The sequence below is a fragment of the Malaclemys terrapin genome, chromosome 19, assembly GCF_027887155.1.
Source record: "Malaclemys terrapin pileata isolate rMalTer1 chromosome 19, rMalTer1.hap1, whole genome shotgun sequence".
NCBI lineage: Eukaryota > Metazoa > Chordata > Testudines > Emydidae > Malaclemys > Malaclemys terrapin.
This window is the reverse complement of record NC_071523.1, coordinates 3,275,587-3,293,849: the sequence shown is the minus strand read 5'-3', so window position 1 is coordinate 3,293,849 and position 18,263 is coordinate 3,275,587. Positions and strand designations below refer to the sequence as shown.

At 51.3% G+C, this 18,263-nt stretch overlaps 1 protein-coding gene across 1 annotated transcript in view; it reads left to right on the top strand.

The window, feature by feature from the left end:
- The window catches only part of LOC128826279 (claudin-16-like), a 34,821-nt gene that overhangs the window by 2,413 nt on the left and 14,145 nt on the right, over positions 1-18,263 (top strand). The window contains exons 3-4 of the mRNA XM_054009527.1: positions 976-1,078; positions 2,958-3,122. Coding sequence (XP_053865502.1) covers positions 976-1,078; positions 2,958-3,122 — 268 coding nt within the window. The remainder of the gene's footprint in view (positions 1-975; positions 1,079-2,957; positions 3,123-18,263) is intronic.

Sequence of the window (18,263 nt, the reverse complement as noted above, 5' to 3'; positions counted from 1 at the left end):
TCCCTAGGGAACCCATTCCAGTGCTTCACCACCCTCCTAGTGAAATAGTGTTTCCTAATATCCAACCTAAACCTCCCCCACTGCAACTTGAGACCATTACTCCTTGTTCTGTCATCTGCCATCACTGAGAACAGCTGAGCTCCATCCTCTTTGGAACCCCCCTTCAGGTAGTTGAAGGCTGCTATCAAATCCCCCCTCACTCTTCTCTTCTGCAGACTAAATAACCCCAGTTCCCTCAGTCTCTCCTCATAAGTCATGTGCCCCAGCCCCCTGATCATTTTCATTGCCCTCTGCTGGACTCGCTCAAATTTGTCCACATCCCTTCTATAGTGGGGTGGACCAAAACTGGACGCAATACTCCAGGTGTGGCCTCACCCGTGCCGAATAGAGGGGAATAATCACTTCCCTCGATCTGCTGGCAATGCTCCTACTAATGCAGCCCAATATGCCATTGGTCTTCTTGTCAACAAGGGCACACTGCTGACTCATATCCAGCTTCTTGTCCACTGTAATCCCCAGGTCCTTTTCTACAGAACTGCTGCTTAGCCAGTCGGTCCCCAGCCTGTAGCGGTGCATGGGATTCTTCCGTCCTAAGTGCAGGACTCTGCACTTGTCCTTGTTGAACCTCATTAGTTTTCTTTTGGCCCAATCCTCCCATTTGTCTAGGTCACTCTGGACCCCATCCCTACCCTCCAGCCTATGTACCTCTCCCCCCAGCTTAGTGTCATCTGCAAGCTTGCTGAGGGTGCAATCCATCCCATCATACTGATCATTAATGAAAATGTTGAACAAAACCGGCAACAGGACAGACCCCTGGGGCACTCTGCTTGATACCAGCTGCCAACTAGACATCGAGCCATTGATCACTACCCGTTGAGACCGACAATGCTTTCTTGGGTTAGGCTAGCCCCAGAGGATCATGGGATGTTTTTTGCTTGAATGTCTCTATCTCTAATTTCTTTCTTCCTCTTCTAGGTCAGCCTCAAATGCCGGGGGCTGTGGAGGGAATGTGTCACCAACGTGCAGGATGGCATCAGGACTTGTGACCAATATGACTCCATTTTAGCAGGCCATCCATGTGAGTCCTGCTTGTCGTGATGAGAGTGGGTGTTCGGGAAGAGGGTGTTTTTACAAAACATATGTTACAACGTTAAGCAATTCATTGTGATTTGGAGTTTGCATTGAGCTATATAGTTTGCCTCTTCCCACTGTAACAACCAACGCTTTAAAAAATCCTTTTTAACCTTTAATTAATCACACGTAAAACATTTAAAACATTAAAAACCCAAAGTGAAGTAAAACTTCATGTGAAAAATTTCATCTCTTTTCCTTTAGTTGTTTAGATTCTTTTATAGGGGCAAGTCCCCTGCTTGGCAGTCACATTTAGATGGTATTAAAAGCTTTAGTTGTGTGATGGGGTATGCAAACCCCTGGGCAACAAGGGGTTAAGAGATTATTTTGGGCTCAGCCAGCCCCGCCCCGCCACACCTGCAACAAATGCTCCATCTACTGGAGGAATTAAAAAACAGGGAATTAGCTCATTTGGGTGGCAGAGCTGGAGGTGAGCAGATCTGCAGCCTACAGCTCCAGGAGAGCAGAGGGAAGCCTAAAGGCTCTGACAAAGCTGCCCAAAGGGGCCCTACCTGAGGGAAGAGAGGACCCATCCCAGAGACAACCAGAGAGGGAAATAGCCCCCTCTCTCCCACCTGTGGACCCTGGACATTGATAGCCCCCTTTTACGTATTTTGGTTTGGACTTCCCAACAGGGAACTAAGGTTTGGACTAAGCTGACCTAGGGGAAGGACGAGAGGAAGTGGCCCAGGGAGGACAGCCTTAAGCAGCCTTGGTTGCCAGAATACTGGTAGCACAAAGGGCCCTGGGTCGGAGCTCAGTGAAGTGCGAGGGCCCGGGCTCCCCTCCCACAATCCCCTTGGCAGTCAGGGGTTGTGGCCGTGACCACTAGGCCACACTCCCCAACCAGACCCCGAGTGAAGACCATTCCAGACTGAGATAAAGGCAGTGGAGCAGATCTCAGCTGGTGTCCATTGCCATAGCTCCGATGATGCCAACGGAGCTTCGACAATTTACACCAGCAGAGGATCTGCCACAGTCAGTTTTAGATGATCTTCAGTTGTTCCTGTCATTATCCTGTTCGTGATAAGACAAAGGCGTTATCTAAACATACGAGTTCTACCAATGGATCATACATCGATGTCGACGGTGGGCGTTCACCCTGGCGCCAGCTGCATTACAATCAAACCATGTGTCCAAACAGTGCTGTGCTGCCTGGATTGTCACACACTCCACTGTGCGTATTTGCCTGGTAGATGTCCCGTAGTTTTAAGTGTGGTGGAAAGGGGAAATAACTCTCCTGACATTCAGGCTGCTGTGTCTTGCGTAACACGGTGAAATCCTTGCAGCAGTGAGAAGACTGATACTAGGAACACAACAACACCCAGACACGGCTCACGCTGTGATATCTATATTATTAATTATTATTGTTACAGTACTGCCTAAGAGCCTTAGTCACAGCCCAGGACCCCATTGTACAAACACGAATAAAAAGACTGTCCCAGAGCTCACAGTCTAAGTATAAGACAACAGATGGACACAACAAGGAAACAATGAGACACTGTTGGCCAGCACGATAAGCAGTGGTTATAGTGTGGGACAACCACCCCCTTAGACAACACATCAGGACTGAACCAGGGACCTCCATGGCTAAGCTAAACCAAGCCAAGGCTCTGCAGCTGGGGGTTGTACCAGACTCGTGTCTCTTTGGATCGGACCCAGAGGGGGACCTGTAACAAACACTCACCAGTGGGTTACAATAGCACACATGTGTTACCCATAGAACAGCAGCACGCTTAACACAGAGTGATAGAAGGTGTTTGGAGTCAAATCCACACTGTCATGCCTGTGATCTGTCCAGTTTTTGCTTTGTTCGCTCTTCTCAGTGAAGATCGTGGTGACGCGAGCACTGCTGATCACAGCTGACATTCTGGCGGGCTTGGCTCTGATTACGCTGCTGTTGGGTCTGGACTGCATCAAGTTTCTCAAGGAAGCGCCCCATATCAAACTGAAGATGTGCTACATGGCTGGGTTAACCCTTGGCCTTGGAAGTAAGTGTTCCAAAGCACTAGCAATCTGCCTTGTCAATAACAAAACTGTGTAGTGGAATGGGATTTGAGTCCACTGGACCTGGGGAGTGGTGCTGGCTGAGTGAAGCTGGGGCTGGTGGAGCTGGATAGGCTAGAAGACTATTGAGTGGGATGGGGTCAGATCATGGTGGGTGCTGTGGTGTGGTGTGGGTAGGATAGAGCTGCGCTGTATGTGATAGTCTCAACTGGAGGCAGGGCCGGCTCCAGGCACTAGCTTAACAAGCAGGTGCTTGGGGCGGCCAAGGGAGAGGGGCGGCACCTGCGGCAATTCGGGGGTGGCAGGTCCCTCACTCTCTCTGGGAGCGAAAGACCTGCTGCTGAACTGCTGCCCATCGCGGGGTTTTTTTTTTTCTTTTGCTTGGGGCGGCAGAAATGCTGGAGCCGGCCCTGACTGGAGGGAGTGGCTGTTGAGTGGATTGCTGTGGGGCAGTGGCTCTCAGCTTTTCCAGCCTACTGTACCCCTTTCAGGAGTCTGATTTCTCTTGCGTACCCTCAAGTTACACCTCACTTCAAAATTACTTGCTTGCAAAATCAGACGTAAAAATACGTGTCACAGCACACTGTTACTGAAGAATTGCTACTGTCTCATTTTTACCACACAAGTATAAAAGAAATCAATTGGAATATAAATAGTGTACTTGCATTTTAGTGTATAGTCTATAGAGCAGTATAAACAAGTCATTGGCTGTATGAAATTTTAGTTTGTACTGACTTCGCTAGTGCTTTTTATGTAGCCTGTTGTAAAACTAGGCAAATCTCTAGATGAGTTGATGCACCCCCTGGAAGATCTCTGCTGGTACGTACCCCTGGTTGAGAACCACTGCTGTAGGGCAACAGTAGAGATAAGAATGGAATGGCATTGGGTGGGCCAGGGCAGATGGGGTGAGTGAAATGGCATTGGGTGGGTGGGTGGATGGAGTGAGTTTTGGGTTGAGAAAGGCTGAGCTGGGAATAGTGAGATTGGGTTGAATTGAAGCGCTGGGTGGAATGAGGATGAAAAGGGTGCAGTGATAATACATACATACACATAAACATACATATATTCTTCTATACAGTGAATTTGGATAGCATCATTGGGTGGGATTTGCATAGAAACCTAAGGCCTGGTCTACACTACAAAGTTAGGTCACTGTAAGCCGCTAAGCACTCAACTATTTGTGCCTTTGTCTCCAGCTGACATAAGCGCCCCATTATGGCAACACAGTAAAACCACCTCCCTGGAAGGCCTACATAGTACAAGTGTAAACACTGAATGACCTGTGTCAACCCTAACAGTTCTCCAGCAGCTGTCCCACAATGCCCCTTTCCCTGTGACAGTAACCACTCTGTTCACAATTTTAAACTCCACTGCCCATGGGTCACAGAGACCAGAAGCCACCACTGCCTCAACTCCACCTCTGTTGTGTGCAACTGCCCAACCGACCAGATCAGCTCCACGCGCTCAGAGAAGTACTAGATGCGCTTCTGCCTAGAGTAGACTGAAAGTATTGGATCTCCTGGGCCTCTGGGGAGAAGAGGCTCTGCAAGTGCAGCTACAGACCAGCCCTAGAAATATGGACGCCTATGAGTAGATCTGGACAGGGGATGCAGGTGACGGGCTCCAACAGGCATCAACCGCAGTGCTCTGTGAAAGCGAAGGAACTGCTCCCGGCATATCACAAGGCCACGCAACACAACAATAGATCTGGTGCTGCAGTGCAGACCGGCCATTTCTACAATGAATTGCATGCCAGACTTGGCAGAGATCCTACCAGCAGCCTGTAGTCTATTGTGGATCCCTCAGAGACAGAGATTGCTGCCATGAACAGCAAGGAGGAGACAAGGCAGGGCACTCTAGCCTTGCTGCAAGCCAGGACCTGTTCAAGATTCTGCCACAATCTGGCCGGTCCCACCAGGTCAGCACAGATGAGCCTGACAAAGGGAAAGGGAACTTGGATAAGTGTGTAAGGGCATTTTTCCTTACAGTGCTTAAATTCAAAGCTGGTGCCCAGCCCAGCCCCGAGTTAACAAGACGAAGGTATTGACTTTAGTGGTACAACAGAGATGGCAGAGTTAGCAGCTGCTTTTCATTCCCCTCTTGGATTATGCGGATGTGGGGGAGAACACGGAACACTTTGTTTATGTGAATAAGAATCCCTTTTATCCTCCTGAGAGATCTCAGTGAAACTTAGGTGGAGATACTCTACAGTCCCCTCCCAAAGGTTTCTAAGCATGGCTGCCTTATTTCTTCCTCCAAGGCAGGACACTTTCCCACGCCACTCTGTGATGAGTTTGGCTGGCACCATTGCAATTAACAGGCTTGTGGCATACAGGAATGGGTGGCTTTGGGACACCAGCACAAGCTGTGTCCTCTGTGCCTTTGTGACCCTCAGGAGTTAGACATCAACTAAAATCACCACTGCCTGTGAAACATAGTGCCAATATTCAGTGTCATTTCCCTATATTCCTATGCCTGTGGAGTAGGGACCAAAATTTTATAGCTTCATGCAACGGAAAATCCTTCCCCACCTCACCCCTGGCAGGCCATACTCACCATGGCTGGGGCTGGAGATGGTGCTGTGCCGAGGTGCTCCAAAACTGACGTGTCAATATGCAAGTCTTATTAAAAGTGTCTATGGGAATAAAGAAGGGGAGCTTCTCACCCACAGAACACCTGACAATGAGGAGGAGAAAGAAGAGGACTAGGAAGGACATGTTCTGCGAGATCCTTCAAGCCAGTGCTTCATTGGCCCATGAACAAAGGGCTTGGAGTGCCAATGTGACTGTAGCATGGAGAAGGAAAGAGAGGACAGGAAAACGGCCCAGGAGTCCCAGAAAGCAAAAGAATGGGAAATGAACCAGGACAGAATGGGATTTCTCAGGCAGCAAGGCCAAATGCTGCAGACCCCAGCTGATCTACAGGTCCAAAAGTCCTGGATTCTCCACCCTTTGCATTCTTTGGAGAACTCCATGGTTACTTATCCATACACTCTCCAACATACCACACGGCATCATGTAATCTTACCCCTAACACTTCATGCTGCAGGACAGCAAGGAAAACCACAGCTTCACATACCTGTGGGAACCATGACTGGGATATGTGTAGCCACAACAGACTACATTTGTTTACTCAAATGGACGTATATGTTTACTTCCTCTCTAATTTTAAATTTTCATCCCATTATGTTAAAAATGTGTATAACATTGCATATGGGTTGTGTTGCACTTTGATTTTCAGCATGGTTTATTGCCATCCAATAAAGTACTATTTTTAGATCATCAAATTATCTTCATTAGTTCACAGCAAATACACCAGACTGCATAGCACTAAGTCAAAACAAACAATTCTCATAAATGCACACTTAGCACCACACAGTTCATAGCTTCAGAAAAATACCCAGTCATCCTTATACATATACAGCAAGCGCTGCACAATTCCTAGTAGCACCAAAAGCTCCAGGCCCAGTGAACACTCCAGCACAGAACTCTACTGGCTGACCGTTAAAGTGCTCTTTCAAAACCTTCCTCAACCAATAGCTCCATGTTGTAATAGCTGTTCACAGTCAGCAGAAAGCCACTCCATCACTGCCCCCAAATCTGGGGACAGCTTTTCCCCACTTTGTCTCACAGATGTTATGCAGGACACAACAGGCAGCTACAACCATGAGGATATTTTTCCTCACTGAGATCCAAGCATCTCTGCCAGCATCTCTTCAATCTACCAGAAGTACATTCAACTGTCATTCTGCACGGGTAGTTGAATCTTTCCTTGATGAATCATAGAATGTCAGGGTTGGAAGGGACCTCAGGAGGTCATCTAGTCCAACCCCCTGCTCAAAGCAGGACCAATCCCTAGACAGATTTTTGTCCCAGATCCCTAAATGGCCCCCTCAAGGATTGAACTCACAACTGTGGGCTTAGCAGACCAATGCTCTAACCACTGAGCTATCCCTCCCCCCCTGCGGTTGAGGTGGCCAGTGTATGGCTTCATGAGCCAGGGGAGCAAGGTCCCCCAGAATCACTATTGGCATTTTGTTATTGCCAATCTGCCAGTTATGAAAGAATGTCCCTGCTTGCAGCTTTGTGAAGGGTTCTGTATTTTTACAGATGCGGGGTAGGTGCTGAGGTGAATGCACTCTTCAGTTGATCAGAGACCAACGGAGCCTCTGTGGACTAGGCAAACCAGACCCTCTTTTGCAGAAGTGCCATTAGGGGTGCAACCAGGCTAGAGAATCCTTTAATAAAGCACCTAGATATTGGCAAACCCCAGGAATTGCTGCACCCCACGTACATCCTTGGGTGCAGCACAATTGGCTATTGCTGCCACCTTCTACGAGTCCCTAGTGAGTCCCTCAGAACTTCTACGGTGTCCTTATTGAACTCACGTTTCACAAGCAAGGTGCAGAGGTGGTTTTGGCAGAGTCTCTCCAAGACAGTGTGCACTTGATGATTGTGGCAGTCCTGACTTTCAGAGAAAATGAGGATGTCATTCAGGCAGCTAACGGCACAGGTGCAGTGGCACAGGTGCCAGCAAACAGGGCTGAAAGTAGGGGGAGTTTGAGGAAGTTTATTTGGGAGGGACTGTGCGGTGGTCTGGTTTTGTCTTGGGTTTGGTTTTTTGTTTTTGTTTGTTTGGTTTTTTCCCTTGACAGGTGCTTAGGCAGGAAGGCAGAAGTGGTAGTGACCTAAGGAATGGAAGAGACAGTGAAGATGACCAGATGTGGAAGCTGCGGGATGTACATTATCGTGGAATGGGTACCCAAAAAGAGCTTTGTTTGTATGAAGTTCTGCCTGACAGAGCTGATGGAAGAGAAGATCTGAGGTTTGGAGATGCAGGTGGAAACTATGGTTGAGGTTTGAAGGGGATTTGAGCAGATAATGCAAGGAAGGCAAGAGGAGGCTGAAGGCAAAAGTTAACACTCGCAGATGCAAGCTAGACTGGAGAACTCTGAGGGGAGACTGCTGGGTGAGGAAAGTGACCAGTGGAAGCAAGTGACTATGAGAACCAGGCAGAGGAAAAGACTGGCTAGTGAAGAAGAAATAGAGCTCAGGAACAGGTTTGCTGAGTTGGAAAATGAAGAAGGGGCACATCAGGCAGTAACAGAAGGTGGATGGGCCAGAAAGAAGAGAAGAGCGGCTAGTCCTATAAGAAGAGGGGAAGAGTCAGTGGAGATAGTCAGAGTTCAGAGCCCCAGGAGGATACTGGATGACTCGCAGAAGACTGCAAGGGGAACAAAAGGTGAGAGGACTTGCAGCCAGAAAGAACAGGAAGTAGGCTGGAGAATCACACCCACACCAGGAAGGGGCAGGTCTACAAAGAACAGACAGGTCTGTCACCAGAGCTGATCCGGAGAACAGATGGGTGTGCTGTCTGCTGGGAGCTAAGATATTGGATGTGAACCTGAGGCTGAAGAGGACCTAATGGGAGCAGGAAAGAATCCACTGATTGTCTTTCACATAGGAACAAATGATAGCGCTAGATTCTCACTCAAACACATCAAGGGAGACTATGCCAGGCTGGGGAAGACACTTAAAGAAATGGAGGCTCAGGGAATCTTCAGTGGGATTCTACCTGTCCCTAGAGAAGGAGAACGAGGACGAAGTAAGATTATGATGATCAACAGATGGCCCAAGCAGTGGTGCTATGAGGGCAGCTTTGGGATGTTTGACCACTGGGAGACATTGATGGACAGAGAACTGTTCTCATGGGATGGACTCCACCAGAGGAGGGAGGGAAATAGACTTCTGGGAGGGAGGTTGGCATAACTGATTAAAAGAGCTTTAAATTAGGAACTCAGAGGAGACAGGGGATGCTCATGTAATCTCCTGTAGAAGTCTTGGCTGAGGTTCGGCCCTCAGCGGGGCTGTGGGGTATCCCACCGCCTCTCTCTGGTCCGCCGTCAGTCCTGGTCCGGCGGTAGTGTGGGACAGCACACGGTTAGGGGCTCAGGCCCTTAACTAGGGGCTGAGCCAATAGTTCAGGATCCCAGGCCCTTAAGCAGGGGCTGAGTCAATGAGTTTGTAGCAGTCCAGGCCCTAGGTCAGGGCGGGGCAGCAATCAAATAGTTAGTCAGAAACCCAGCCTCTCTGGGCCAGGGAAAAAGGGGGAGTCAGCCACCCAAGGAGTGGGTGGCAGGGGGGACGCAGGCCCTCCCACTCCACTGCGTCCCAGCCTGGGGCCCTAGCAGCGGCGGAAACTTGCTGCTGTCAGTGGGGATCCTGGCCGCAACACACTGACACAGGCTCTGGCAGTGTTGCAGTCACACTGGGGTCGGCTGCCCCCGGGCTACTTCCACACTCCCCCTCGTATGGTACCTGGGTCGTACTAGTGTCCTCGGTGCTCTCCACCAGCATCGGTTCCTCTGGGTAAGTAGTGAAGGGTAGGTTCGGCTCCTCCTCGGGGTAGCTGGAAAGGGGCAGGCTTGGCCAGTCCTCCTCGGGGTAGCTGGAAAGGGGCAGGCTCAGCCAGTCCTCCTTGGGGTAACAGGCGAGGGGTAGGCTCGGCTGGCCTGGTGAGTCCTCAGGCCGGTCGCGGCCTGCTGCTGTCTCCCAAGCAGGAGCTTGTCCACAGATGTCTGCTCTCTCCGGCGGCTTGTTCTCCACTGAGCTCTGCAGGCGGGCTTTTATACTTCTGGGTCGGCGCATGTCCTCTGAGGGGCGGTCGCCGGACCCAGTAGCTCCACCCTCGTTGGTGTTAGGGGAGGTTTGGCCCTCAGCGAGGCGGTGGGATACCGCCTCGCTATGGGGTATCCCACCGCCTCGCCACACCTCCCCCCCCAAAGCTGGCTCCCGTCCATCGGGGCCAGACCCGTCCAACTCTCCCAGGTGGGACAAGAAGTCCGCGTTCGCGTGGTCCTTACCGGCCCTATGGCGGATGGTATAAGCATAGGGCTGTAATGCCAGGTACCACCGCGTTAGCCTCATATTATTGTTCTTCATTCGGGCCAACCACTGAAGCGCGGTGTGGTCGGTGACCAGTATGAAGGGGGCCCCTAGGATGTAATAACGCAGGGCGTCACAGGCCTATTTTACTGCCAGGGCCTCCTTCTCTATTACAGCGTAGTGCCTTTCTCGCGGGAATCATTTCCGGCTGAGATATATAACTGGTTGCTCCTCCCCATCCACCTCCTGCGACAGGACCGCCCCTAGTCCTACCTCCGAGGCATCGGTCTGGAGGATGAACCCTCGGGTAAAGTCGGGGCTGTACAGGATGGGTTTGCAGCAGAGACAGTCTTTGAGGGCCTGGAAGGTGCCGTCACACTCCGGGGTCCATTTCACCCTTCTGGGACTGGTTTTGGTCAGAAGCTCTGTTAAAGGGGCTGCAATGGAGGCGAAGTCAGGGATGAACCTCCGGTAATAGTCCGCAAGTCCGAGGAATTGGCGTACGTGGCGCTTCGTAGTGGGTGGTGGGCATGCCGCTAGGGCTTGAACCTTTCCCACAAGCGATTTCACTTGTCCCCTTCCAATAGGTAGGTGGTCTCCTGCCACCCAATACGGCATTTCTTTGGGTTGGCGGTTAACCCTGCGGCTCGTAGGGACCTCAGGACAGCCACTACTCGCTCCAGGTGGTTCTCCCACCGGTTGCTATAAATGACGACATCGTCCAGGTACGCGGCCGCGTACTCTCGATGAGGAAGAAGGAGGCGGTCCATGAGCCGCTGGAACATTGTGGGGGCACCATGGAGACCGAAGGGCATCCGAGTGAACTGGTAGAGGCCCGTGGTGGTGGTAAAAGCAGTCTTTTCCTGTGACGTGGGGTTGAGGGGAATCTGCCAGTACCCTTTGCTTAGGTCGAAGGTCGTGAGGAAGCGGGCCTTGCCTAAACGGTCCAGCAGCTCATCTACCCGAGGCATCAGGTAGGTGTCGAACTTCAAGATAGAATTGACACGGCAGAAATCAATGCAAAAGCACTGTGTGCCATCCGGTTTGTGAACCAGGACTACTGGGCTGCGCCACTCGCTTTGTGATGGTTCAATGACGCCCAGCTCTAGCATCGCTCGGACTTCCTCCTCGATGACCTGCCGCATACGATAGGGTAGGGGGTCTAGTTGACTCTCGGATCACCACCTCTGGCTCCGTCTGAATGATATGGTATACGAGGGTCGTGTAGCCCGGCTGGGTGGTAAACGTCCCACGGAACGCCTGCAGGAGGCACCCGGTCTGTTTTCGTTGTTCCACAGTTAAGGACTCTCCAAGCTGAGGTGTTGTGGCGTCTTGGGTTGGGGTAACCCGGGGCCCTAACTCAGGCTCTGGTGGACAGGGATTAATTAAGAGGCCTTCCTGTTCCCGCCAGGGTTTCAGGAGGTTGATGTGGTACCGCTGGACTTTTCTCCGGTGGTCTGGCTGGTTAATCTCATAGGTGACCGGCCCAATCTTCCGGATCACCTCATATGGCCCCTGCCACCGGGCCAGTAGTTTTGATTCACTGGAAGGTAAGAGAAGTAGAACCCGGTCGCTGGGTTGGAACTCGTGGACTCGGGCCTCTCAGTTATATGTTTGGGCTTGAGCTTCCTGCGCGGCCTTCAAATTCTCTCGAGCTAGAGTTCCGGCTTGTGCTAGACATTCCTGAAGCTGGAGGACATACTGGAGAAGGCCCTGAGTGGGGTAATGGGGCTTGCTCCCAGGTCTCTCTCACGAGATCCAGCAGTCCCCTCGGATGACGGCCATACAACAGCTCGAAGGGAGAGAATTTTGTGGAGGCTGGGGTACTTCTCGGACAGCCAGGAGCAACGGTGGTATCAACTGGTCCCATCGGTGCAGGTCCTCGGGGGAGAACTTGTGCAGCATGTCTTTCAGGGTGTGGTTGAACCACTCGACCAGGCCGTCGGTTTGTGGGTGGTGCACAGAGGTGCATAGCTGCTTAATCCCAAGGAGTCTGCAGACCTGCCGCAGCAACCGGGAGGTAAAGTTGGTACCCTGGTCAGTGAGGATCTCCTGGGGCAAGCCCACGCAGGCGAAGACCTTGACGAGTTCGTTGGCAATGGTCCTGGCAGTGATGCTCCGGAGCGGGACGGCTTTGGGGAAGCGGGTAGCGTAGTCCACCATGACCAGGATGTATAGAAACCCGGCCTGGCTCCTCGGGAGGGGTCCCACCAAATCCATGGCCACCCGCTCAAATGGGGTCTCCATAATGGGCATGGGGACTAGTGGGGCTGGGGCCGTCCGTGGGGGAGCAGCGAGCTGGCACTCCGGACAGGAGCTACAATAATTTCGCACCTCCTGGTGCACCCCAGGCCAGAAAAACCAGGACAGAATCCGGGCGAGGGTCTTTTCCTGACCCAGGTGCCCGGCCACAGGGACGTCGTGGGCAAGCTTCATCACCGCTTGTCGGTGGCACCGAGGCACCATCAGTTGTCTCTGGACCTCCCCGTTGCGAGAATTTCGGTCCACCCGATAGAGGCGGTCGCGTCGTAGCTCGAAATGGGGCCATACCTTGGCCCGGGCAGGATCAATCAGAGTGTCATCTACCGCCACCAGCTGTTCATACGCCCGACTCAGGGTGGGATCCTCCCTCTAGTCTCGGCAGAAGTCTGTGCCGATCTTAGGGTCGTCCACCGACGTTATTGGGGGTCTTTAGGCACGCCTTCCTAGCTCTGATGTCCCGCCTCTTCAGCCTCCTCTGCAGGGTCCTCGCGGCAGTCCCCCTCCAATGCTGGGGTGATATCGGGGCTCTCCTGTGCATGGGAACCCAGGACGCATGGGAACTCCGGCGGTCCCGCCCCAGGATCACGGGGTAGGCGAGTCGCGGGGCCAGGCTAACCACCATGGTCTGTGTGAGTCCGTCAACGGTCAGTGGGACTCGGGCACTGGCGTAAGGTCGAATGTCACCATGGATGCACTGCAATAGAATGTTTCCCAGATGGGGGTCTTCAGGGAAGCCCAGGCTTTGGCAGACTAGGGTCTGTCCACAGCCAGAGTCAACCAGGGCCCACGTCTGGCAGTCTCTGACAACTATGGGCACGGTGACCTTGGCAGCCTGCGGCGGTTGGGCACGGTTTTCTCCGGCGCAAACATGCCCAAAGCTGCAGTCCATCTCAATGCAGTCCCGTTGGAGATGCCCACGCTTCCCACAGGAGAAACAGGGCCCGATTTCGGGTCGCCCAGGTTGGGCTGAGCCTCCCCCCTGGTTCCTAGGGGGACTCCGTGGGCCGCAGCCAGTCCCGGTCTCAGGCCCCGTGGGGGCGGGCTAAGGGGGACCCTCGGGACCTCTATACCGGGGCTCCTGACTCCGCGGGGGATTCCGTGGTTCGACTCAGGTTCTTGTCCGTCTCTCAGGGTTGGGGCAATCAAGCCCTGGAGGGTGGCCCTGCATAACCGGCCCGACCGGGGCTTCCGCCGCAAGGAAGTCCTCCATGAGGGTGACGGCAGCCGCTACCGTTGGAGGCCGGTGGCAGAGGACCCAAGCCCTCCCCTGTGACGGGAGGATGTGGATGAACAGTTCCAACAGGATTTGTTCCGTGAGCTCCTCGGGGTTCCGCCTGTCGGGTTGTAGCCATCGCCGACACAGGTCTCTCAACTCCTGGCCACCAACCAGGGTCGGGCGCCTGGGGTGTAGGACAGAGCCCGGAAGCGCTGCCGGAAGGTTTCCGGGCTGATGTCTAGGGCGTATAAAATCGCCACCTTTACCCGGGTATAGTCTCTTGCATCCTCCGTGGATAACCCCCGGTAGACTGTTTGCGCCGTCCCCTTCAAGTATGGTGCCAGAAGGGTGGCCCACTGGTCTGGTGCCCACCCAGCAACGTGTGCGACCCTTTCATAGATTCATAGATTCTAGGACTGGAAGGGACCTCGAGAGGTCATCGAGTCCAGTCCCCTGCCCGCATGGCAGGACCAAATACTGCCTAGACCATCCCTAATAGACATTTATCTAACCTACTCTTAAATATCTCCAGAGACGGAGATTCCACAACCTCCCTAGGCAATTTGTTCCAGTGTTTAACCACCCTGACAGTTAGGAACTTTTTCCTAATGTCCAATCTAGACCTCCCTTGCTGCAGTTTAAACCCATTGTTTCTGGTTCTATCCTTAGAGGCTAAGGTGAACAAGTTCTCTCCCTCCTCCTTATGACACCCTTTTATATACCTGAAAACTGCTATCATGTCCCCTCTCAGTCTTCTCTTTTCCAAACTAAACAAACCCAATTCTTTCAGCCTTCCTTCATAGGTCATGTTCTCAAGACCTTTAATCATTCTTGTTGCTCTTCTTTGGACCCTTTCCAGTTTCTCCACATCTTTTTTAAAATGCGGCGCCCAGAACTGGACACAATACTCCAGCTGAGGCCTAACCAGAGCAGAGTAGAGCGGAAGAATGACTTCTCGTGTCTTGCTCACAACACACCTGTTAATGCATCCCAGAATCATGTTTGCTTTTTTTGCAACAGCATCACACTGTTGACTCATATTTAGCTTGTGGTCCACTATAACCCCTAGATCCCTTTCTGCCGTACTCCTTCCTAGACAGTCTTTTCCCATTCTGTATGTGTGAAATTGATTTTTCCTTCCTAAGTGGAGCACTTTGCATTTGTCTTTGTTAAACTTCATCCTGTTTACCTCAGCCCATTTCTCCAATTTGTCCAGATCATTTTGAATTATGACCCTGTCCTCCAAAGTAGTTGCAATCCCTCCCAGTTTGGTATCATCCGCAAACTTAATAAGCGTACTTTCTATGCCAATATCTAAGTCACCGAATTTCGAAGGTCACCAGAAAGGCTTCGGGGTCATCCTGTGGTCCCATCTTGGTCAGTCTTACAGGCGGGGTGAGTCAGGAAGTCCCGTCCGGGTCTCCCGGCTGGGGCCTGTCACCAGCTGCTGTAAACACTGTTGCTGGAACTCCCGGTTTTGCACCGTCAGATCCTGTATCAGCTGCTGCTGCTGGGCTACCAGCTGCTGGATGAGCTGCTGTTGCTGTTGGAGCTGGGCGGCCTGCTGTCGCTCCTGGCTCTCCGTCAGGAGCGTGTAGAGCTTGGTCAAATCCATGTCTCCTGTGGGGGACCGCTTCCCCCCGGACCCTTTCTCACAGGGGTCAAGGGCTCGTGCCTACATCCTGGGCAAAATCCCCACTTCTGGTACCAAGTGTAGAAGTCTCGGCCAAGGTTCGGCCCTCAGCGGGGCTGTGGGGTATCCCACCGCCTCGCTCTGGTCCGCTGTCAGTCCTGGTCCGGAGGTAGTGTGGGACAGCAAACACACGGTTAGGGGCTCAGGCCCTTAACCAGGGGCTGAGCCAATAGTTCAGGATCCCAGGCCCTTAACCAGGGGCTGAGCCAATGAGTTAGAGGTCCCAGCCTCTCTAGGCCAGGAAAATGGGGAGTCTGCCACCCAAGGAGTGGGTGGCAGGGGGGACGCAGGCCCTCCCACTCCACTGCGTCCCAGCCTGGGGCCCTAGCAGCGGCGGAAACTTGCTGCTGTCAGTGGGGATCCTGGCCGCAACACACTGACACAGGCTCTGGCAGTGCAGCAGCCAGACTGGGGTCGGCTGCCCCCGGGCTACTTCCACACTCCCCCTCGTATGGTACCTGGGCCGGACTAGTGTCCTCGGTGCTCTCCACCAGCATCGGTTCCTCTGGGTAGGTAGCGAAGGGTAGGTTCGGCTCCTCCTCGGGGTAGCTGGAAAGGGGCAGGCTCGGCCAGTCCTCCTCGGGGTAACGGGCGAGGGGTAGGCTCGGCTGGCCTGGTGAGTCCTCAGGCCGGTCGCGGCCTGCTGCTGTCTCCCAAGCAGGAGCTCATCCACAGACGTCTGCTCTCTCCAGCGGCTTGTTCTACACTGAGCTCTGCAGGCGGGCTTTTATACTTCCGGGTCGGCGCCGTGACCTCTGAGGGGTGGGCGCCAGACCCAGTGGCTCCGCCCACGTTGGTGTTAGGGGAGGTTCGGCCCTCAGCGGGGCTGTGGGGTATCTCACCGCCTCGCTACATCTCCATGCCTGATTTTAATATTGACTGGGAGGAAAATCAAGTAAGAACGGACACAGCAATGGAGAAAGGAACAGCAGTGGGTAGGAGAATGGACATTAAGATGAAAGATAATGCTGATACCAGTGAAGCTAACAGTCAGGTAGGCAATACTGGCAGTAGAATGATTGTTTCCAAGTGGGTGAGGAAGGTAGGCGAAGCCAAGCAGAAACAGCTAATATGTTTATACATCAACACAAGGAGGCTGGGTAACAAAATGGAGGAACTAGTGCTACTGGTGCAGGAATGAAATTAGATATTATAGGGATAATAACAACATGGTGGAATAGTGGTCATGACTGGAGTACAGGGTTTAAAGGGTATGTGCTGTTCAGGAAAGACAAAAATAAAGGCAAAGGTGGTGGAGTAGCACTGTATATTAATGATGAGGTGGACTGTCAAGAAATTAGAAGTGATGGGATGGATAAAACAGAGACTATTTGGGTCAAAAACACTCTGAGGAAGAAAGCTAACAGACATTCTCCTGGGATAGTGATTGAGATATGCTACAGACACCGAGGATCTGAGTTGAATATGGATAGAGACCTCTTTAATGTTTTTAATAAATACTACTGGGAATTGTGTGATTATGGGAGACTTTAATGTCCCAGATATAGACTGGAGGACAAGAGCTACACACAATAGTGGGGCGCAGATTTCCCTGGATGGGATAGTTCCCAGATTTCTTCACCAAATAGTCACTGAACCAACAAGAGGTGATGCCACTTTAGATTATGTATTTGTGAGTAGAGAGGACCTCATAGAAGAATTGGTTGTAGGGGACAACCTTGGTTTGAGTGATCATGAGCTAATTCAGTTTAAACTAAATGGAAGGATAAACAAAAATATGTCTGCAACTAAGGTCCTTAATTTCAAAAGGGCAAACTTAAAAAAATTAAGGGAATTAATTAGGGAAGTGGACTGAACTGAAGAACTCAAGGATCTGAATGTGGAGGAGACTGGGAATTACTTTTAGTCAAAATTGCAGAAACTATCTGAAGTCTGCATCCCAAGCAAGGGGAATAAATGCATAGGGCAGGGTTGCAGACCAAACTGGATGAGTAAGCATCTCAAACAGGTGATTAAAAGAAAGCAGAAAGCCTACCAGGAATGGAAGATGAGATGGATTAGCAAAGAAAGCTACCTCGTGGAGGTCAGAAAGTGTATGAGAAAAGTGAGAGCTGCCAAAAGCCAGCAGAGTTGGACCTTGCAAAGGAGAGTAAAACCAATAGTAAAAGATTCTATAGCCAAATAAATAAAAAGAAAACAAGTAAAGAAGAAGTGGACCATTAAGCACTGAGGACGGGGTGGAGATTAATGATAATCTAGGCATGGCCCAACACATAAATAAATAATTGACTCAGTTTTAATAAGTATAATGAAGATCTTAGGGGTAGTGGCAAGGTGGCTAATGGGAACGAGGATATGGAATTACACCTCTACCCCGATATAACGCGACCTACTATAACACAAATTCTGATATAACGTGGTAAAGCAGTGCTCCGGGGGGGGGGGCTGCGCATTCCGGCGGATCAAAGCAAGTTCGATATAACGCAGTTTCACCTATAACGAGGTAAGATTTTTTGGCTCCCGAGGACAGCATTATATCGAGGTAGAGGTGTACATATTACCACGTCCGAGGTGGAAGTCAAACTCAAACATCTTAATGGGACTAAACTGGGGGGCCTGGATAATCTCCATCCACCGTATATTAAAGAAACTGGCACATGAAATTGAAAGCCCAATAGCAAGGACTTTTCATACATCTGTAAACTCAGGGGGTCATGCCCTATGACTTGAGAGTTGCTAATATAGTTCCTATTTTTAAGAAAGGGAAAAAATGTGATTGGGGAAACTACAGGCCTGTTAGTTTGACCACAATTGTATGCAAGGTCTTGGAACAAATTTTGAAAGAAAAAATCATTGAAGACATAAAGGTAAATGGTCATTATGATAAAATACAACAAAAGGTAGATCGTACCAGACCAACCTGATCTTTTACTTTGAGAAGATAACTGATTTTTTTTTTACAAAGGAAATGCAGTAGATCTCATCTACCTGGATGTCAGGAAGGCATTTGATACAGTCCCAGATAGGAAATTAATAATTAAATTGGAGGAGCTGGGGATTAATAAGAGAACTGAAAGGTGGACAAGGAACTGGTTAAAGGGGAGACTGC